Genomic DNA, 23,334 nt, shown 5'->3' on the forward strand with positions numbered 1-23,334 from the left:
ATATTTTTAATCTTAAATGTATTTAAATGGAATTTTAAATAATTTTACTCTTTTATTGATTTTTTTTTTATTTTTTAAGAATTAATTAGAAAATTAGATTTTTAAATTTTTATAATTAAAGGGACACAATTTGTAGTTGTCAAAGTTTTGGAAGTAAAATGATAATTATTTTATACAAACCGTAATAGGAGGTACGATCTAATAGTAACAATAGTTCAGGAAGAATTTTAATAGACTGTATATTTTAGGGAATACAATTTAATAGTATTAAAAGTTCAAGGACAAAAATATTATTTATTCTTGTTTAAATTAAATAAGCCATGATATTTTGTAAATAAGAAGTGAAATATGGTGCTACATGTAAATTTTCTTAAAAATTATTTGTTTTAAAAATTTGAGATAGTATATGCTTGTACTTGATTTTGAGATGTATTTTTGGACTTGAAATAATTATGTTCTCTCTCTGTGGCATTGACCAAAATGCCTAAAGCATAAAACAATAATAAAGCTTAGACGGGTCAATTTTTAGACCGCACAAATTAGAATATATGAACGGTCCAGGTTAGTTATGGTGTGTCAGGTGGGTGATGCTTCAATGATTGCCGTGTGTTTATAATGCATGAGTTATTGACTTGAAAAGTAAAACCCAAATTATATTTCAACTACCAAATGGTAAAAAATAAAATGAATTAAAACTAAGTGGAACAAGTTAAGCTAGAAATAGGTCTGTACAAATGAGCAAGTAATTACAGAAAATTGTAGGGGGTAAGGCCAGTCGCGTGTTTTTTTCCCCTCCCTCTTCAGTTGTTTGTAGAAATCTTGTATGTTTATTTGGATTTCCTATACATAACACTTACTGGGGTGCTCTTTCCTCTTTTTGCATTTGTTGTGTTAAAGACACTACCCAACTGTTTCTTTCCTCGAAAAAACCAGTTACTACCAAGAGGTGTGTTTAACCAGATCTTTTCTTGTTTTCTCCTTGTGCCGGGCTCAAGAGGAAATCTGTAAAAATATGCTCGTATTCAGGCATCTTCCCATACCCTGCAACAAAATCAAAAACCCCATTAAAATCTGAAAACAATCCTTCCAAGGGCACGAGAGAAAGAATATTGTCACCTTATCTAACCAAGGGTAACGATTCAAATCAGAGGGATTACTTACCAGGGAAGTAGTTAATGTCGATGACATAAAATTGATCTCTCTTTCCATGCTCTCGGATAATGTCTAGATTGAACAATCGAAGACCCTACAAACACAGAGGGCATTCAGAAATCCATGCCTTAATATGTACATCACCACCAGAAAATTAAATGTAAAAATGAGAAAAGCTACCAATCTGAGACGAAGTTCCTTTGCAAGTCTCTCAAGTAAGGGTCGTGGAGGAAGTTCTGCAGTAAATCAGTTACCAATTATTAAATGTCCCAGCCAATTCTTCAAATCTTTGTCTAAAGCAGAACTTTCAAAACCTTTGCAGCGTAACCTAAGGCCTAGGATCTAGGATATAAGTTATAAAACCAACAAAGACATTTTGAAATCATCATTAATGCCTTGAGTACATACCCTCTAACCAACACTCTTTGACAATAGGGTAAAGTGGCTGAATGGTTCAACCATTTTCCTTTTTCTTTATTTTTTTTCTTTTTTAAATACCAGTCACATATACAGAATTAATCTGTGAATGCTCAATAGTCAATGCACAAAATCAAGATTCACGCACATGCCACAATGAGTTCCATAGAAGACATGTTGAAAACAAAACCTACCAGCAACACCAGGGTCCAAATCTGCATCTTCTGCAGAAGCTGCAGCACAAGAAACCCTTGGGAAACGATATACCCCAGCAGTCTTAGAGAGCTCTCGGCTACTTACATTAGGTAAAGAGAAACGCCTGACCACCTTTATAGCTTCACCAACAATATAAACTTTGAAGAGAATACCACCTACAACAAGGAAACGGGTGACAAAAGTCAAAATACACAAGCTTGTGGCTGACAGAGGACACAACACGTTACATAAGATGCAGCTGCATACCGTGATTAACAAACTCTTGAACAACTAGGGGAGGTTCTAGCCTTTGGAGGGAGTACCGATCATAAGCAAGTGATAATTCATGCGACTTTGCACTTCCATCAGAAACTAATGGCTTTGCAACTGAAAAAGATGCAGGCAAAAATTATAAAAGATTGATGGCTTTCTTTCAACATCTGGTCCAAAGGATTGTTAATAACTGGACTTGCAAATAAATTTGACGCATTGCCCAACATAATAATGTAAACAAAAGGATTCTATAAATATGGATACCAAGGGGCAGCGTCAACCCGGATTTTGTAACAACATTGCAGATAGATGATGCATCTTTCTTGAAAACCAGTTGTCTGGGTACACCAACTTTTCCTGCATATAATTTAAGCAAAAAGCATTAAATCATTGCTTCTAAGGTCGACATAAACAAGAACAAATTTAATAACCACACTCTAATCGCTAGACAATAGTCAAAATTTTAGCAGAACAAGATGGCAAGCAAACAAATTACCATAGTCTTCACACAAACCCATATCAGCAACAGCCTGAAGCATGTATTGGCGATTATGTAAAAGCTGTATGGCATCTGGAGGATCAAGAATGGTGACTTCTGGATGTGTTTGCCTGTAGTCCTAAATTACAAAGGGAAGGGAGAGAACATTAATGGAAATCTGCATGCAATAAACAGTATAGTAAAAAAATGGGCCAATCAGTATACTTAGCAACTAGTACACTTAGACTAACATACAACAGCAAAGACAAGATTGAGCTAGCATACAGAGGTCATATTAGCTCCCAAAGGAATCAATTGGAAACGTTATGACTAGATCACAGCAGTATGCAAGAACTTATATATGCTACAATATGAAAAAGGAACATAAATATCAACAAATTCTCATATTTGTATACTTCTCGTCATGTGACAGTATCTCATGGGCACAGCCATAACCAAAAAATCTCATACTTCTTTCTTTCATGCATCAATTTATCATTGATCATATATACCTATGTCCCATCCTCCACAAGTATGCTAAACTAAAAGAAAAAGGAAACTAAAAAGCATCTTAGACTTTCTAAATCTTTCCATTGAACAAACAGATAGTAATTTTATCAAGAAACAAACTGAAAATAACACATCATAGTGTCAAGAAACATACAGAAGCAAGACATTAAATGCAGTGTGCTACGTAACAGATATGAAAAGCAAAGTTACAAAAAAAAAAGAAGAAAAGAAAAAAGAAAGAGCATCTCGAGATATCAATCCATTTGCAACAAAATGCGAACATTTTGGCATCTAATCTCAAGATATCAATCCACAGAGTTATAACTCATGACGACAGCAAGGCAAGCACTCTGCACATTATGTCAGACAGCAATGAATTTTAAGCATTAAAATCTGGTTTGCCACTAGATTTTTAATCCCACTACAGATAAGTAGTTATAAGTTAAAACACAAAAACACAGGCCACAAACTTGTTGCAAACAAATCAATCAAGATCAAGCGCACAAAATAAGTTGTTTGGAGTTAGAGAGTACTAAGATGTCATATACACTGACAAACCTCAAGAACCTGTCGCCATTCTTTTCCTGATAACTGTAGCAAATGAAATAAGACAGAAATATTTAGGCACTTGATGTTTATTTAGAACCATACTCATCAGAGCGTACATTTAACAGGAACAAGAAGGGAAAACGACAAGAAAGTGAATAAAGTATTAGATAATCTGAGAGCATGGAATAAAGGGAGAGAAAACCTCTCTAACCTTATGCAAAACAATGTCAAAAGGACCTTGATCAGAAAGAGGTCTGTTGTGATCAATTGCAACAAACAGTATCCCTTTAGTTCTGCATCACAATGAACATTTACACAATTATTAAGTAATGAATAAGGGCACCTAATATTCTACTATATTACTGCTCTAGCTAGATTAAAATCCCTCTATAACACTAATAAATGTCTAAAATTTTCACATCTAGATTGGTCAACAAGGCAAATGTAATTTACTAATCTCCGATTTTCACAGATGGGTAAAGATGATTAATTTACAACTGAATTAAACATCACGAAATCTCATATTTTTCAGATAAATTTAAAATATCAACTGAGTGAGAGTGCAGACTTCCGTGAGTCTTCAGAGATTATAACATCTTAATGGGTTCGTTGATAAAATAATATCTATTTTATCATTACCCATTTTAATTATAAGCAAGAAAAAGAAAAAACCGGTTTCATCCGGGGTTAAAATCATTGATATATTGGAAGTTTCCACAACTATTCTTTCACTCTCTCACCAGCCAAACGAAAAAGACATATATGTACATAAGAATATTCGTATGCGTAAAACCGTAGCAAAGCAAACCTAACCCAGAATCTTTAACGAACGCATCTCCACGAATCAACCATCTTCTTAGAAAACCCCAAATTAAAAAAAGAAAGAAAGAAAACAAAAAGAATCTTAACACGTTTATAATAATAATAATTATAATATATTTGTTTATTACTATTCTAATTGTTTCCGGGAAGGAATATTCAAAGTTGCGGGTAAAGGAAAATGAATGAGAATGAAGGCTAGGCATTCCCAAAAGTTACCTAGCTAATCTTTCAAACTTAGGCTGCAAAAAACTCTTAGTCTTCTTAGACGTAAGAGCATATCCAACCACAACCATTCTCTTCTGTTTCTGGAGAAAAAACCCATTATTACTCTCCACAATATTACAACATCTATCTACTTCGGAAACCGATTCCGATTCCGGTTTCTCTTCTCTTTTCTCCTCTCCCTGATTGTACACCATTTCCTCTCTCATCTAGACCAACCAAACACAAGTTTTTCCCGGAAAAAGAAGAGAGAAGGGAAGGGAGTGCGATGTTTGACAGATACAGTACAAAATGAGATTTTGAGATCCGAAGGAAAATGGGCGAGAAGAGAGAAAGTGGTGATTATAATGGAAAGGGTGTATTTATAGACAATATGAATGGAATTTATGGGAGGAAAACAAAGATGGAAAGATTGCTGTTCTATTTTGGAATGACTCGGAAAGAAAGAAAGAAAGAAAGCACGAGAGAATAACGAGACTTTTATTTTATTTGAGAATTGCTAATGGATCTTACTTATTTAAATTATGATATTTAGTGTTAGGCAACTATGGTGCCCAATAGCAACACTCGCTTTATTTTTACATATAAAAAGTGTGATTGAAATGGCATAGTGCGCACACCAAAACAGGACAACACAACACTTGCTCTTTTACTCAATCCACCGTCCACCCATCCTCCTTTTCATAACAAACACACCATTTTATCATTATCAACACAGCTCAAATGTTGCTCATAATATAATGATAAAAAATTAATACTAAATTATAAATATTCATTTTTCTAAAATTATATTTTATTTGTATTAGAAATATTATATATATATATGGATGTCCATAATAATGAAGAATCATTAGGTTACCCAAAGTCAAATATCTACATTAATTCTTGATTGTATTAAGAGTAGTTACCCAATTTTTTTTTTAAGACTTATTTATCTGTATAAATACGGGTACTTCTTCTATTGAAATAACACATACAAGAGTTTCACTCTCTCTTTATATCTCTCTATTACTCTTTCTTTATATGTTATATTTCAGTATTCTTTATAGTTTTATAACACATACGACTCTCTAACTATCATTATTTATAGGTTCAAATTCTTATCATGAAACTATAGTCATAATCATTCGTTGAATTTGAACTAGATGATTCAATCTTCAACCACCATCGTGTGTTGATAACAAAATTCATTATCATGCGTAAAAATATTTTATTGCGAATGTATATTTATATGATTACCATACTATATATATTGATCATAAAAAAATGTGTATGTGAATTGTTTTTTAACATTGTGATAATATTAGATGGTTTAATGTCTTGTTATCGTAAATATGATTATATTCATATGTATGTGTTCTTACTATCTCACATATTTAATATTGATTTCTCTATAATATTTATTTTATAGTTATTTACAAATGATTACATCAGAATTTGTAAAGTTCCATTTCTATGGCATATTAAAAAAAATTATAGATCACTGAGATAAGGTCTTCCATATATCCTGAAGATTATACAAAAGTTATATTATTCATTAAGATATATAAAAAAAAAATACATAATTGCTAAAGAGTTGTGATACTTTAGCAAAATTCCCTGAAGTGAATATTTCACATATTTGTCAATTATATGAAATTTATGAACACAATTAAAAAAAAAACATTGAAATGTATTATAATTGATGCAGTTGGTGACTGATTTTTCAAGTCTCAAAAGTTTTAAGAAAATTGCATCAAAACATTAAAATATGAAATAATGATAAACAAGATTGAAAACACAAATCTGAAGAGAATAAACTAATTCTGGTGTAACTACCTTTGTTATTGACTTGTATGCGTGTTTATTGTACAATAAAGAAGTTAACATGTATATTAATTTTGTTGTACATTTAAATATTATTTTCTGAAGAGAATGATTGAAAGTAAATTTTATTTTAAAGAGTATTGATATTATTAGTCAAGTTATTATATATGCAATATTTCTTGCCAGAAGCAAGTATGGTCTTTTCAATGTTAGTCATTGAAGTGAATGATTCATTACTTATGTCAAATTATTCATTGCACATTCCTAGAAGTGAATATCTAATTATTAGTATTATAGTGAACTTTGTCATTGATCAAAATGTAATTTATAATTACATTTCTCAAAATGTTATAAAGTCACAAAGATTATTTGAAAAGGTTCTTGATGAAACCTTAACACAATATATTGCTAGCTAAAGTTAAACATATTTTATGTACGAGTTGTACATTTTTTATATAATTGTGAATGTGGCAAAAAAATGACTTATAATATGTACCGATTGTACATTTAATTATATAATATATCAAGTCATAAGAATAAGGAATGATTTATTTCATTAATAAATTTGACCACTTGTTGGAAAAAAAATAAGAAAGAAAAATAAGTGATGTATTCATATAATAGTTATATCTATTTGGCTACAACAAACATGATTATTATCATTGTGTATTAACTTGAATGAATGATAAGTTTATATTTGAAAAATAATTGTGCTTTTAAGCAAGCACATCATTGGATAGATAAAATTGTTAAATATGATGTTGTTGAACATAATATATTACAAAAATCAAATAGAGAAATCTGATTCTTGAAAAATCAATGCTATTATATATTTTGAAGGATATTAAAATTATTTAATTCTCTAGTATATAAACAAAAAATGAAACTTTTATAGCGGTTATGTATATGTTGAAAATTTTAGTGAAATACAAGTATAGTGAACCTGAAGTTCATTAATTGAATAATCAATCATATGCAATGAAATGTATAAATTTCCCTAAATTTAGATGAAGAACCAAAATATTCTTTTTATTATTAATTCTTATATGGTTCTCAAGAAAAAAAATATATTTTTTGCATATGAGAACTGAAAATAAATTTGAATATCTTGTATTTTTAAAAGAAATATATATATATCAACTAGTTTTCAAATTTTCTGTTTATAAATATTTTAACTTGTCCAGTTTTATTGTTAAATTTTTTACTTCATATATATCATTTATAAAAGTGCCACTCATTAGAATGTTAGTGCATTCATTTTTCAAATTTTTCATAATTATTTATAAGTTGAAATTATATTTCTTCTTAAAATTATTTTGCTATATAGTTATATTTTCTTTTGTCCAAGATGTATGAGAAAAAAATTATATTATTTTGATAATGAGTATTTAATTATATTCACTTTGCATTCTTGAATCATTGTTGGATTTTTAAAGCATAATTTCTTATCGATGTGATAAGGTCGTATGATCATGAACTTACAAGAATTATAAACTTGTATATTTTCAACTATACATATATATATATATGACTCATTCTGGAAAATGAAATATGTTCATAATTGTGATTTATTGAACTTGAAGTTCAATGACCTAATAATATATATGAGTTTGAACAAATATTAATTTATTGTGATATATTGAAATCCCTACAGGTTGTATTAATTTTTTAAATATTCTCTCGATCAGGGAGAGAGAAATGCAGTTGGATCGATGAATATTTTGAAAAATGATCCTTGAACAAAATAAGAACTAGAAGTTCAAAATGATAAAATCATACATATATGTATGTCAACTGCAAATCAATATTATTTAAATTGAGTCAGAATGAGTCTAATAATACTTGAAGCGTAAATGAACAAAGTAGAAATTATGAAAACAAATGTTTATTTGATTGTCCTGAAGATGTTGTAAGTAAGAGGTACTCATGAAGATACCTTAATGTTATAAAGCACTACAAGAAAAAACAGTATTCATAACACTTAAAAACTGCTAACCGGGACTATTGATAGCACTTCTGAAAATGCTAACATAGCCCCTGTTATTAAAAGTCCAGTCTTTTCTATAACAGTTTTTGAATGTTATGTTCGGTGTTATCTTAAACTATTCAATAACACATTTTTAGGTGCTATAATATTCAAATAATAACATTTAGATAGAGTTTTTGGTTATAAATTTGAAGTTTAATCTTGTACTTTTTTCATAACACTTTTCAACTGTTACATTTGATTATTTTGATAACATTTTTAGTTTGTTATATTATATAAATCATAACGATATGTTTCGCTTATAATATGTTTTTAAATCGTAACATATAGTAATAAAATTTTGTTACTTTAGTGTGGATAATATATTTTAAATTTTATTTTAATAAGTATACTTATATGGTTTTTTTTTAATTAAAAGATCTTCATTATTGTATTTTGATTAAAAAAAAAAAAGTAATCATAAAATGTAATTCTCAATAGATTGATAAACCATAAGTATTACATTAAAAAATAACTAATTCAAACCATGAATGTGTCTACTTCATAAGATATTAGTTCTAACTTAAGTTTGAAAGCATAACATAATAAAGTTTTATAATCTTGAACATTTTTTACTTCAAATTATAGTTTGGATGATGTTGTTGCTGCTGCTAATGCTATTGTTGCTGTTGTTGTAGCTGTTCTTCAGATTGTTGTGCTTGACTATGAACCCCAGATGACGTACTAGTCCTTCGAGGGAACTTGTTCAAACTCTCTGAAAAATAAATAGAGAAAGATAAGCAGTCAGGTTTGGAGAGCTGATGCCACAAACCTAACATACAATTAGCCCCATTTAAATCATTACTGACTATAATCAACATGAACAAAACAGAATTCAGAAATCCAAATATAAATAAGCATAATAGAAAACAAAATGAAGATTCAAACAAAGCTTGGGAACAACTGCAAGATGAAAACTAAAATAAATAAATAATATAACAAGTGAATGCAAAGCCAATCCCATAACTATCATATAAACTATAACTTACCAAAGCTATAAATAAGAAAAGAGAATACAATGCAAATAAAATCAAACTTGTCAAACAACTTGCTGCCATTAGAGAATATAGTGAACGTATATCAATATGTTTCAGTATATTTGTATTTTACTGTTTTAACAAGTTAATAATGAGTTCATACAACCCTGTAAAGATAAGGCAGTAGAAGAGGTATAGAAGAAATTTCTGCTTGAGTTTCACATACAATAAATTCAGTACTCTAATAGTTAAATTGTGTCTGAAGTTAGCATAATATTATAACAAAAATAAAAGTAAGAGAAGTAATAAAATAGAATAACAAATTTAAGAAACATGAAAAATTTAAATTCCCATTTCACAAACAAAAGGATCTCTAGCTCTCATATTATGTCATGGTGTCAGCCAAGGGTGATGAGGGTGCATCTAACCTTGTAAAAATCTCTCTTAAAATATAATTATATGGCACCTTATATTTCTAATTACCATATTTTTAATGTTTTTTTTCCTCATTGGTGGTAGGTACTGTAAGGAAACTTAGTGACTGAATGAATAGAATCAATTCTCATTAATGAAGTAATGATACAAAAGAGTATATATACAGAAAAGACCAAAACTAATAAAGTAACTAATCTACAAAATAACAATAATTAGTTACAATGAACAACTAACTAACCAAAACAGTTAGTAGCTGTAAAAATTGGCCTAACAGGTACCACATTTTAATGATCTTTTGAATCTTTCTAGGGAATATTATAATGATCAAGTGTCATCAAAGGTGAGTACAAAAAGTATCCTACGCAGTCAACACTTAATGATCCTTTGGCAAATTTATCATGACAGCAGAAAAGCTACAAGTTATACTATTATAATAATTAGTTGTTCAAAATTGATAAATCAAATCAATAAAATTACTCATAAGCAAAGGAGATTACATAGCAAAAAGAGATTGAGGCATAGAGAATGTTTCAACAATTTACGCTAGCAGCAATTTATTGTTTCAACAATTTACTAATTGCTTCATTAACATAGATATGAATATAGTAGACAATTTTATAGAGAGAGCTACAATTATAATATGAGATTCAGATTCAGATTTTACCCAAAATTGCAGAAAAAAAAAAAGATGAGACTTGGATTTCTAGAGAAAATCTAAAATGACAGAGAGAGGCTCAAATTTTACACCTTAAACATGAAATGTTGAAATGAGATAGATAAATGCTTCAATACAAGGGAAAAAAATTGCAGAACAAAGATTGAAAAGAAGATTCCTACATTTTAATAAAACAAATGACAAAACAGAAGTGCAGGCACATCCTTTGTTGCCTTATTATTTATATTTTTTCTAGTACATTTTTTTAATGAAGTGAACAGTTTTCTCTCTTTAAACCAACAAGAATAACTAAATAATGGATTGGGCAGATAACATCAAAGACAACCTCAGCATGCAGTATAGATGCGAGGATGTTAGCCTTTTATTATAGAGCTTTTACATTGCCTAAGAGGGACAAGTGTAATAAAGGGAGGCCCCACTTACATGTCTAAACACGTATTGAAAATCCATATACTATTAAAATCAAGACAAGCAATATAAAGACAATGAATAAGATAACACACAATCACTTGAATATAGTACAGTCTTCATAAATCGGATTGATGAAAATGTGATCACTGAAAAAGAAAATACTTTTTTGCCAAGTTAAGAGACGACAAAGCCACTAGAACAATGTCTTCCCATATATGGAAGAAAAAAAACATTAAGAAGGCACTATATTAAGGAACTCTTATAAGCACTTTTTTTTAAAGGAACTCTTATATACATCTCACTCACCTGTTTATTAAGGTCATGGAAAGCCTCCAAATGTGATAGTGCATCGACCGCTGCCAAGAGTGCAATCATGCCCTAAAATCATTCCACAAAAATGTTAATTAAGGGTTTCCTAAACTTCAGAGATGTAATATCACATTTCAACATGGAAAGCAACATGATAAGACTTAAAACTTACTGATATTGGGGAGTCTGCAATAAGGCTTTTGTCACAGAAAAATGAAGCCGAATCCATTGACGCCACAGTCAATATAATAGGCTTACCCTGATCTGAGGAGGAGATATTAAGCGGAGGAAGTGATGACCAAACACTTCCCTTCATAATTATGAGCAATAGTTAAATTCAAAGTAATTTAGGAAGGTCAAAAGAATAAAGATAAGAAGAAATGTGTTGATCTTCTAAATATGTGTTTCAAACACTGAAAGTTGATGGAAGTAAGTTTCAGCATCAAAGATTTGAATCCTACAAAGCTCAACTATAGACCAACATACATATTCTTTTGACCTCCCCTGTACAAATAAAACTAAGAAAAAGAATCCCATGAAATCTTCCCCACTCAAAACAATAAATACACACACACACACACACATATATATTTACATATAATAATATAAAATCTAATAAGAAAGAAAATGAAAACCAAGCCAATGAGAATAAGGACTACATTCTAAAATACAAGTCAGATTTCGAACTCAAAAGAGAGATGAGACACAAATACAAATCGTGAACCACATTTAGAGCTGTTAGACTTCATTATGGATACCAACAAATGCAAAATGAGTTACCTGTATCCCCCTAATGGAAGGCAGGTCTCCTCTTTCAAACAAGATTCTGAATCACGAGTTCCAGCTTTCACTGTCTAATCAAAACAAATGTATCACAGATTACTTGAAAACATCATTAAGCCAACAACCAAAAAATGTCTGCGAGATAAAGTCAATAAAATGCACTAGAAAGTTAAAAACAAACAAGCTACCTGCATCACAAGATCAAACTCAGCCACAACAGTGGTATAAGATCTCTGTCTCTTCAAAATTTCTTCAGAAACCTGCATATGAGTGACATCAAAAAGTTTATTAACAATAAACTAAAGCTGCCAAAAAATTGTCTTGTGGTTGGGGGGGCAAACATCAACAACAATTAAATACAGTCCATTAATATGAAAATTGAAATAACTAGACTTTTTCTTTTAAAAGTGGTTTTACTTCTTCAGTGGACGGTACAAAATGAAAACCAAATGAAATGACACTTACTACCTCTTGGATGTTCTTCGTACTACTCTCCGAGAGCAAGAATACAGGAAAATCATACTTGTTCCACAATATACCAGATCCCTGAAAATGTGGAAGGAAGTTGTTGGTCCAATATATCAAACAGAATGTTAAAAGATGAAACACGAACAATACATTAGATAAGTTTGGCATTAATAACCAGTAAAAGTAAGGAGTATATAATGTTCTAACTTTTAATATGTGAAACACATTGATACTCACCTAAACAAATGTGAATGGTAGAATTTAAGTTGTTCCATGTTCTTCAAGTAGTATAATAAAGGTAAGAAAAATTATATTTTTACAATATCATATATTTGTATATTGTACCAGTGCTTACCCCAAGAATTTAGTCACTCTCATGATCAGTAGAGATTCACTTGAAAGAAAAAACAAAAAACCCCAACTCCATAACCAGTATTATACACACTATAGCTTAAGGTATGGGATAAGTGAATAGAACATAAACCAATGCTAACAGTTTTTCTTTCAAACTAATAACTTAGAAGTGGCTAAGGATCACACCAATTCCTTAATTAGAAGACCAGTGATCACAAAAGAATAATACTTTTTTAAAAAATCCCAACTTCGAATTCTTTTTCCTCAATGAAAAAAAATAGTATAAAGTTACAAATCTTATATTTAACTATATGATAACTTGAAAGTACAGATAACATTAAAAAAAAAAAATCAAAGCAAATATATGCAAAAGCTACTTTGCTCAAACTATAAACTACCAAAAAGAAACATTTTATATTTGTCAAAAACAAGAGAAGAAGAAACATTTTATTGATCCAATACATATGAAAAGTTTTGTGTAGTCTTGGCAATGCACCACATCTTTTAGAGTGTAAAGTTCTGCTGCCGTTGGACAGAATTGGAGCACATATATATATATATATACACATATGGATTTCAAAGTAAATACTTTTAGATTCCAATGCTGACAATGTCAACAAGCACTCAAATCAAATAGCACTAAACTTCCAATCTCACTGCAAAAAGTTCAATTCTAAAGTTTACAACCCTCTAATGTGAGTGTGAGTGTGTATTTTTTAACTTACCATGTGAAGCAATGCAAGATAATTGCAAGATTTACTCTGATGAGGCAAAGATTCGTTGTTGAGCTCCACTTCAATATCAGATAGAAGATGTTTCAAAAGGGCCACATGAATTTTCCCAAGCAACAAGGAATCCTGAAAGGCATGTTAGAGAACATATTATAGCACTGAAAGAACTTAAATCAAAAGAGGTAAGATCAAAAAGAGAGGCAGAGAGGCGGCAATGGAAACTTGTTTGGGTATTTTAGGTTTAGGGATTCAATGGAGGCTGAGAGAAATTAGAGAATTTGTGCTTTATTGTTTTCCTTTTTCTTTTCTTCTTATGATAGACCCAGAATTTTTTCTTTTGGCGCCAAACGAAATATAACTAGGCGCCACTGTGTTAAAAAAATTGACTTCTCCGTGTTTTTTTTTAACTATCTATTAATAGCGCTTGTGAATATGTGCTATTTTTTAACGTAATATATACTTAAAATTGTTGTAGTGCATATTGGTGGCGCACAATCAACATTTACATGAAGTGCCCGTTTAACCTCAGGTGAATTGAAGTAGACAGTTGAGTGCTTCTCTGTGCAAGGATCATACTTCTGACTAATGCGACCAACCCTCTATAACCGTAATAATCAGTGTTAAAAGTGAATACAACAAAATATATAAACTTACAAACAAAAGCATAAGTTCGGTTTTCAATTTTAGGATAGTAAGAAAATTTTCCACGATGATTACGTACATAAAACTTGTGGAGGATCAATATATTCAAATTTTACTTAAAACACAAATAACTTATACAACCTTACATTGTATAAACACTCGTTGAAATTCCTGTATTATGTGACCAGCAAAAGCACACAGGCCCCTTATGGAGATGAGGCTGTGGGGCTTTGTAGTCTGGCATTAAACATGAAATAATAACCCATATTTTGCACTTTTGCTTGGAAAAGAACCATATATGCAAATAATTAGGATAATAATTACAATCTATGAGTTCCTAAACAGAAATCAATAGAACTTTAACAACCAACCTTCCTCTACAGTAACTGAAGTTGAATATGTTTAGTGATTAGACATGAGGGTCCAACACAGATGGAAACTTGATGCTCACGGAAGTTAGCTAAAGATGACTAGTCCTATAACATATAGCATGGTAGTAGAAATAAAACTCTGAACAGAAAAAATGTCACCCTTACGAAAATATTATCAAAGAGCTTATGCTGAAAAAGTTGTATGTAAGGTGTGGTGCATAAAAGAAAGGTAGACTATCAAATGTCTAATACCCCATTCTAATATAGCACGCATATAACTATACATTCACCTCACGAGGATAATAAAAATATGTTACAGAGAATAATTAACAAAATTAATTATTTGTTTACTCCTTAAATAAGATAAGTGATTTCAAATAGCATACTCACGTGCTTTCTTTTCCGCAATTGATTTGTTTGGCTACCATTAGCATGGCAGGCGAGAGTGTAGATGCTATATGGATCAATGTCGCCAAGTTCTTCAGAAGCAATTTCGAGAACCTTATCACATGAACTCGAGGAGTGTATAAATGGCTGAGAAACACATAGAAGGTTTAGTAATTTGTATGTCTCGTCAGATATCAAGCCAGCTGACCACATGAATTGGAAAAGCCCCAAGTGATCATGGTGATCATCAGTTAAAGCATTTCCCACCTGCATTAAACAGATATCTTAGCTCTCTATTTCATCACATGATACACAAGAACCTAAGATTTTTCCTAGAGAAATGAATGAAACAAGTACCATATAACCCTTCAGATTAATGGTTTTTTCCTTTGTTGCAGAGTTGTGTTTTACAATTGCCTGGCTCAGCTGAGGAACATAATGTCCTAGTACATAGATGCCCACAAAGAAAACCACAATTCAAACAAAGTATTGATGATATATGAATATACGTGTGCATAAAATATAATTAGTATGAAGAAATTGGAGAACTGATTGGCTCAAACATGAATTCAACAAATGAATTTTGAGATACTTGTTACTAATGCCTACACAGCTTAATCCATTAAATCAACATAAAATGAGTTTGAAGGTTAATCACCTGCATAGCTCTCTCCTGTAATATAGAAGTCCCTTCCTTTGTACTGAGGAAAACGTTCAAACCACTTCAATAAAAATTCCAGATTGTCCTGAGCTGCGAAAGAGAAAAAGAAATATGAACTAATTTTGAAGCTGCCAACACAGAAATAGTTTGCAGAAGTTACAGTGAAAAAGATGCTTAGCGAGAGTTTCATGGAGCATAAAATCGCCCACCAGCAACCTCTCATCTCCTTCGCAGCAACACCCAATCAGATTGGCTAATCGCTCACTTCTGAGACTCCCAACTGCCCTAGCTTCTTAAATAAAACATATGAGATGATTGAGAAAAAGAAATCCTTTACCACGCCACCTCACATGAACCCAATGGCCCAGAAAAATGGCACGACAGATGACCCCAATGTAAGACAACACCTGTGAACACAGACTCCTCACCCACGGAGAGTAGGAACCCAAGCCGAGGAGAGAAACGAACCTGAGATAGTGGGCGTGAGGCAGAGATAGATCTCTGGAAGGCGTGACTTCGTGAGGCGTGACTTCTTGAGGCAGAGATAGAACTCGTGAGGCAGAGAAGCTCCACTCTGGAGCGTGACTTCGTGAGGCGGAGAAAGAGCTCCACTCTGGAGCGAGTCTTCGTGAGGCAGAGATGAGTTGAGAAGACTTCGTGAGGCGGAGAGACGAGACGAGAGAGAGACTTCGTGAGGCGGAGAGGGCGGAGAGACGAGACGAGAGAGAGACTTCGTGAGGGCGGAGAGGGCGGAGTGAGTCTTCGTGAGTGAGAGATGGAGGCTGAGAGAAATGAGACTAACAAAAAAAAATTCATTTTGGCGCCTGAGTTTTATTCATATGGCGCCAAAATATGTCTTCCGTGTGTTTTTAATCCCTACCAATAATAGCACTTCTAAATATATGCTATTCTTTAATGTAATATATACTAAATATTGTTGTAGTGAAGTATTGATAATTTGAACATCAATAAAAATTGTGCTCGTGAAGAGACTCCATAAAGAAGTTATAGACATAACAAAGTTGATAATAAGTAAAGCCCTTGAAGTGGTTATATAGGTACTTATAAATAATATACATGTGTTGACTAGTATGTTGAAAATAACGAGAGAACTCTTTAAGTTATGTCCATATGAGAGGAAATTATCATATTATGAATTATTGTCGACAATACAAAATGTTTGCATATGCAATAAACTAATATGAGATAGCAATGATCATGATATTAAACGGATCGAGAATTATCGATGTATATATAATTTTGGCCAAAATTATATGATGCAATCCAGGCAGTATAAATTTACTCACATAAAGTGAAGTAAAACCTGTAAGGGTACAAATAAATATTTGTACAATAAAATGTAATTATAATGAGAATTTTGTATATTTGTACACAAATGAATTATTGTACAAAATTTGCATAGACAAGAGAATGATTAAATAAAAGCATATACATATTGTTATGAGAAAATATAATCAAAATTTGATTATAGCCTGGAGTGCATATGTTTGATGAGAATTGATATGTGTCATATAAACGTTACAATACAAATTATTTATTTGGAGCTCCTAGTAATATGAGAATTTAAAATATGCCTTACCAAAAAAATTCCAGAAGAATTTAACATGTCTTATGAGATATAAATTCAAAGTCGCGCGCATTATACAATAAAGATATTTGTCTAGATTAAAGACATGTAGGTGAATAATTATTTGAAATTACAAGTATGATTGTCTATGCAATGTGAATTCATAAATAATATGTTGTAAAAAGCTCTTGAAGAGCTCCTGATTATTTTATAAACTATCGAAGAAGGATTTCTTATTTCATCTTGTAGATTGGGAATTATTAAATATATTCTTTGTTTATAGATTAAATTATGAGTATAGAAGTCCCAAAGAACTTCGAATGCATAAAGAATCATAGTTATATGATCACTTGATGTAGAAATTAAAGAACATGTAATGAGAATGCAACGAATATATGGTCTCGAAGTACCATCTTTATTGAAAATAAAAATTGATATTATTGAAGATATTCATTCATGTGATCATATTTAAATTTCAAATTTTGGATTGAACATAGTCATAGATAATGAATATCCACAAATATGATGCATATTATAACATTGATGATATGATATGATAACTAACAAGGTTCTATAAATGATTGATTTAATATGTTGGATAAATATTCATATTCCACTCTACACATATGTTCTAGAAAAGTTATAGTAAATATGTGATCATAGATAATTTATGGTGATTTATAATTACAATGAAAATCATATGAGATATTTGATCACGAAAGTTACCATGGATATATGCATGAGGGGGAGATATATACGTGTTGCACTCTTTTTCCCTTAGTTCAGGCTTTGTCCCACTGAGTTTTCTTAACAAGGTTTTTAACGAGGCAACTTTAAATCATGTTGAGATACTTGCAATTCATGAGGCAAGGGAAAAATGTGTGATTGAAATCAATGAAACAACATATTTGAGGAACATGTTGATTATCACCCGATAAAGAAATGCCAACAATTCTCTATAAAGATAACGATGCATGTACTGCTCAACTAAAAGGATAATACCTTAAAGGAGATAGATTTAAATACATTTCACCGCAGTTCTTCTTCACACATGATCTTCAAAAGAGTGGTGATTTGATGTTCATCAAATTCGATCAAGCGACAATCTTACAGACTTACTTACAAAGTCCTTACCAACATCAACGTTCAAGAAGATGGTACATAAGATCATAATGCGTCGATTAAAGGATCTTCAAGAGCGTTGAAATGAGGGGGAGTAAATATACATTTCATTCTTTTCCCCTTGGTCAAGTTTTTGTCCTACTGGGTTTTTCTAGCAAGGTTTTTAATGAGGCAGTTTTCATGGACATCCAAGGGGGAGTGTTATAAATATTATATATATGGATGTCCATAATAATGAAGAATCACTAGGTTACCCAAAGTAAAATATCAGCATTAATTCTTGATTGTATTCAGAGTAGTTATCCGATTTTCTTAGGGCTATTTATCTATATAAATAGGGGTCATTCCCCCCATTGAAATAATACATACAATAGTTTTACTCTTTCTTTACATCTATCTCTATTACTCTGTCTATTTCTTTATACGTTATATTTCAGTATTCTTAATAGTTTTATAACAATTTTTTATTTTTACTTTTTCTTACTTTTATATATTTCTTTTAGAAATTCTTCGTTGTCTTTCTCTGAAAGAAATGGAACAAATTGTGGCACAGTTTTGGCGCATATGATTGAGGAGAAATAAAAAAAGTTTGTTGACACAGTTTTTCGTCAACTGAGAATTATGAATAAATAAGAATAGTTTTATGTTTGATATAGCGTAAATTAAATGAAAAAAAACACACCACAATTTTACGTGGTTCAGGTTAAATCTATCTAGTTCACGAGTCACTTTTATTTGTAAATATTCTTAGAAAATTTATCTGTGATCATTTTTCCAGAGTTTTGGTGTATAAAATCACCATCCCTTTCCTGTTTATTCCCTCTCTATTTATATTGGGAGATGAACAATTTTGGGTAATACATCCCATAATTGCAATATATTCTCTTAATTACTAATTTATTACATTAAATACATGTGTTGACTGACTTTTTTTCTCAACTACCAAATTAAAAGAATAACTTAAAAAAGAAGAATAAGAACACCGGTTTTACGTGGTTCACGTTATTAATTAACCCTAGTCCACGAGTCACTTGTATTTAGAATTAAGAAGAACTTGCAAAGCTCAAGTTCTCTTGGTTTTCAGGCAGTGTATGTGCTCACTCTAAAAAATAGGATTCTTATCATTTACAAAGTGTGCCCTAGCCCTATTTATAGGCAGTTAGGAAGACTAAACTCATTAATTGGAGTTTATTACAATTATTCATCTCTTAATAAGGGTTGTTATTACATAAATGAATACATTTTGCATTCACTAAGAACATGGGGCCCAATGTATCTCGTGTGGGCCCAGTACGAGGAGTCTTGTAACGCCCCATGTTTCGGGCACCTACTAGTAACTAAGAATGTGGTGGTGAGATGTATGTGGATATCATTTTGAATGATAATATATGTTTGAGAAGAAAAATTCATGTTGTAAGTGTTAGCCAATGTGTGATATGTGCGGTTTGGCAACAAACCGAGCATTTTGGTCCGGGACCGAAATGGAAACTGTAGCATCCCAAATTTGCTAATAAGGCTTAGGGCCTTGATTAGTGTGCCAAGAGGGTAATAATTGATTTAATTATGTTAATATGTGAATTTAATGATTATGTGATTAGAAATGCATGTTTAGGTGAATTAAATATGCATGTGGGCCTCATTTGGCTATTAGGGGCATATTTGTAATTTGAACCCGCTGAGGGTATATTTTGAGCTATGTGCGCTGTTTCCAGCATGAGTGTGACAACCCTAAGACAGGGTACGTCTGCCACATACTCGTAATTCCATGGTTTACGAGTATGTTAGGCACTTGACCAAATGAATTAAATAAAATGATACTAAGAAATACATAAAAAATTTAAAACTTTTATATAAACTTATTAATAGAAATTATTACACGTATGAATACTTTAAATTTAATGTAGCAATATGAAAAACCCTAAACCACTATTGCATTGCTACTGAGTCCATGCTCCACAAGTTGCTCAACATCTAAAGCCACGCCTGGAAAAATGTTGGAAAATAACATAATGAGCTAATGCTCAGTAGGTAAATCTCATGTGAAACGACCCAAATTTGCTAATAAGGCTTAGGGCCTTGATTAGCGTGCCTGGAGGGCAATAAATGCTTTAATATGTTAATATGTGAATATGTGGTAGAGATGCATGTTTAGTTGAATTAAATATGCATGTGGGCCCTGCTTGGATATTAGGGGTATGTTTGTGATTTCAGCCCGTTGAGAGTATAAATGTGATAAATGCGAAATGTATGTGATTTATCTGTGCAGCATGATCTGAGACAGTCCTGGGGAGCGGTTAGCCAGAAAGTCACAACAGGGTTGAGAATCCGACTCTGGGTGAGTCGAGGGGTATTTTGGGTATTAGATGTGTTATGGGGTTATCGGGTTGTGGAAATAAATATTCGGAGATATATTTGTGGTTAGAATGTCTAAGAGGGAATATTGGGGAAATTTACCATTTTGTCGTCGGGGACATTTTGGTACCCCGAGCTTTGAGGTAACCATATAGACTTAAGTTAAATAAAAAAAACTTAGAATAGTTTAGAACATTTAGAAACCGACTCCTTCTCTCTCTCTTGAAGTGGTCTTCTTTCCTTTGGAAGCTTAAGGAAAATCTTGGCGAAGTTAGCTAGAAGCTAAGGGAATTCAACTGGGAAATCTTTGGAGCTAGAAGTCTGAGGCTTAAGGACCAAATTCAGAGACTGAGTTCAACAAGGGTAAGCTTTAAATTACAAGGTTTTAGCTTAAAGTTTCTGCTGGTTTTTAGAATATGCATGTAGTTGGGTGAAGGATTGATTTTGGGTTTTATGAGGTTTTTGGTTTAAGTTCTTGTTAGGTTTTGCTGCTATGATTGTCTTAAGACTTCTGTGATTAATGTTTGAATTGTTAGGTTGATTTTTAAGGATGATTGGCTGGGTTTTAGAAGAGGAAATGGAGGATTTTTCTGGGTTCGAAGGGTCGGGCCGCGGCATTGTTCTTGCTGAGCCGCGGCCCTCCAAAGCATCTGGGTGGCCTGGAAGAAGAGCGGGCTGCGGCATGCCTTAGCTAGGGCCGCGGCGCGCATGCCTTGTTTTGGGTGTGCTCTCTTATTTGGGGGCGGGGTGCGGCTCTTAGTGCCATTTTTTGATTTTAAGTGTGTTTAGGCTTGGGAACTCAAAGGTTAAGGCTCGGGATGGATTTTATCACCTGGATTAATAGAATTCAAGGTTCCAGAGATTGGAGTTATGGCCTAAAGTTATTTAATGGATTAGAACTTGATGGATGAATATTGTTAATGTGTTGTGACTAGGGTTTCGGCGAGGCTCAAGTTAGGGGACTATGCTCGGGATATCGGTGCTCGGAAAGCTTGGGACGCATGTAAGAAAACCACTGTTCCCATAGAGCTTGTATGCAGGGCTGAGCCCCAATGTGTTTGAATTGCAGGGCGTAGCCCTTTGATTGAATTTGTTAGGGTTCAATATATGTTTATTATGCTATGAATGCAATTGTGTAAATGTTCGGCAAGAGCTGGGAACGGCGCAGGCCGAGGTCGGCAGGGGCCGGCAACGGTGTTGGGCACGTTGAGTGCAAGGCCGAGTACGGCAAGGGTCCGGGAGCAATGTTGAGCACGTGGAGTGCGAGTTGCCAGGGCGAGACCCTAAAGGATACCTGGGATATCCTCACGGTGTGGACCGCAAACCCAGGGCCTGGTAAAGCGCCTGGGATGGCTTGGCCGTATGTGTTTAGCCTATTGATGGCCTGTTTGTATGCAATGTGTTTGTTATGCACATGTTTTTGCTTGTGAGGGTTTTCTTGCTGGGCTTCAGCTCACGGGTGCTCTGTGGTGCAGGTAAGGGCAAGGGAAAAGTCGACCAACCATGAGTATAGAGAGCGTGAAGCGGCACGTACATGTTTGGCCTGCCTGGCTGCCACGGCCAGTGGATTTTGGGAGATGGTTGTACAAAAACCTAGATTTTGTCGTCTAGTCGACTTGGTTTGTATTCAAATGTTGTAAATATTTCTAAACTGTATTTTGGGATCCCAAGTGTCAAACACTTTATGATTTTTAGTAAATGAAATTATTTTCAAGGTTTATAACTCTGTTTATAGCTTAATTACACTTTTTGACCTAAACTCTCGATTAGCGAGTTGAATGCACATTTTTAAACTCACTTAGTAACGACTCTAAGGAAGTAGGGCGTTACAACTTGGTATCAGAGCGAGCCAAGGTTTATGGTTCTGGAGATTGACCGAACATGTACGCTCGCTGTCAGTGACAAGCTCGACTCAGGGTTGGTTGGTATGATTGACTAATATGCTTGAATATGTGCTTGAATGCCCTGTTTGCCCTCTTATTTCATATAGAGCATGACGAATGAGTTAATATATGCATGATGCCAGGGCATGGCCTGTTGTGTGTTATATGTATCTGTATGTTATGTGAATTACTGTTTGTGGATGGCTAATGTGTTTGGAAGGTGGTTTTGGATGTTGTTATCATGCCTGATGAGCAGTGTCGTTGGTTGCAGGCATATTTGTTGAGATGCCTCAACAATCATCTAGACTCCGCGGCAGTAGGGCCGAGGATGACAACCAGGGTCAGGACCCTCCACTTGCCCCATAGAATTGGCAAGAGATGTTTGCCGAGATGGAAGCAAGACTGCAGTGAACAGAGGAAGAGCTTCGACAGTTGAGGCAACAGGCCTCACCTCAGGTCACTGGGCTGCCAGTTCAGCGGGTTGTGGCGCCAGTGCCGGTTCAATCTGCTTTGGAGAATAAGTGGGAACCTTTGTATGAGAGGTTCAAGAAACAACATCCTCCCACCTTTGAGGGTGGACCAGACCCACTGCGGGAAGAGCAATGGATGAATATGATTTCCTCAATTCTAGATTTTATGAGGGTTCAGGGGAAGGAGAGGGTAGCTTGTGCTAGCTACATGTTCAGAGAGGATGCCCGCATCTGGTGGGACATGGTAGTTCAGAGAAGGGACGT

General features: G+C 33.0%; 2 protein-coding genes across 4 annotated transcripts; both read right to left on the reverse strand.

The window, feature by feature from the left end:
* Positions 1-632: 632 nt before the first annotated feature.
* LOC133807342 (inositol-tetrakisphosphate 1-kinase 3-like) lies at positions 633-5,140 on the reverse strand. Of its 3 annotated transcripts, none has more exons than XR_009879272.1 (10): positions 4,613-5,140; positions 3,786-3,867; positions 3,584-3,616; positions 2,534-2,654; positions 2,302-2,394; positions 2,032-2,151; positions 1,718-1,940; positions 1,333-1,388; positions 1,162-1,246; positions 633-1,041 (listed from the first exon to the last, which is right to left on the reverse strand). XR_009879272.1 is itself a non-coding variant. In XM_062245603.1 (10 exons), exons 1-10 carry the CDS (start codon positions 4,825-4,827, stop codon positions 953-955), a joined length of 1,071 nt encoding a protein of 356 aa, XP_062101587.1. In that variant the 5' UTR covers positions 4,828-5,126; the 3' UTR covers positions 633-952. The 3 variants fall into 3 exon arrangements, 2 of the variants coding, with proteins under 2 accessions (XP_062101587.1, XP_062101588.1); XM_062245603.1 differs by having other exon boundaries at positions 1,764-1,940; positions 4,613-5,126; XM_062245604.1 differs by lacking the exon at positions 3,584-3,616 and having other exon boundaries at positions 1,764-1,940; positions 4,613-5,122.
* A 5,470-nt stretch (positions 5,141-10,610) lies between these two features.
* LOC133806371 (serine carboxypeptidase-like 42) lies at positions 10,611-15,878 on the reverse strand. Its single transcript, XM_062244480.1, has 12 exons — positions 15,872-15,878; positions 15,653-15,745; positions 15,352-15,437; positions 14,998-15,261; positions 14,101-14,193; positions 13,589-13,720; positions 12,510-12,587; positions 12,230-12,301; positions 12,039-12,112; positions 11,431-11,563; positions 11,245-11,327; positions 10,611-10,695 (listed from the first exon to the last, which is right to left on the reverse strand). Exons 1-12 carry the CDS (start codon positions 15,876-15,878, stop codon positions 10,611-10,613), a joined length of 1,200 nt encoding a protein of 399 aa, XP_062100464.1.
* Between the last annotated feature and the right edge of the window lie 7,456 nt (positions 15,879-23,334).

Source organism: Humulus lupulus, chromosome X (genome assembly GCF_963169125.1).
Source record: "Humulus lupulus chromosome X, drHumLupu1.1, whole genome shotgun sequence".
In the NCBI taxonomy this organism is placed as follows: Eukaryota; Viridiplantae; Streptophyta; class Magnoliopsida; order Rosales; family Cannabaceae; genus Humulus; species Humulus lupulus.

Bases quoted from the DNA above. Each gene is read 5' to 3' on its own strand.
- LOC133807342 (XM_062245603.1), bottom strand. From the start codon at position 4,827: ATGAGAGAGGAAATGGTGTACAATCAGGGAGAGGAGAAAAGAGAAGAG. The intron at 2,152-2,301 runs GTATCCATATTT...CATCTTTTTCAG, and splicing joins CGGGTTGACGCTGCCCCTTG to TTGCAAAGCCATTAGTTTCT. The intron at 1,389-1,763 runs GTAGGTTTTGTT...GATTTACTGCAG, and splicing joins TTTGGACCCTGGTGTTGCTG to AACTTCCTCCACGACCCTTA.
- LOC133806371 (XM_062244480.1), bottom strand. The intron at 15,438-15,652 runs GTGATTAACCTT...TCTATGTACTAG, and splicing joins TACAGGAGAGAGCTATGCAG to GACATTATGTTCCTCAGCTG. The intron at 11,564-12,038 runs GTAACTCATTTT...TATGAAGGGAAG, and splicing joins CTTCCATTAGGGGGATACAG to TGTTTGGTCATCACTTCCTC.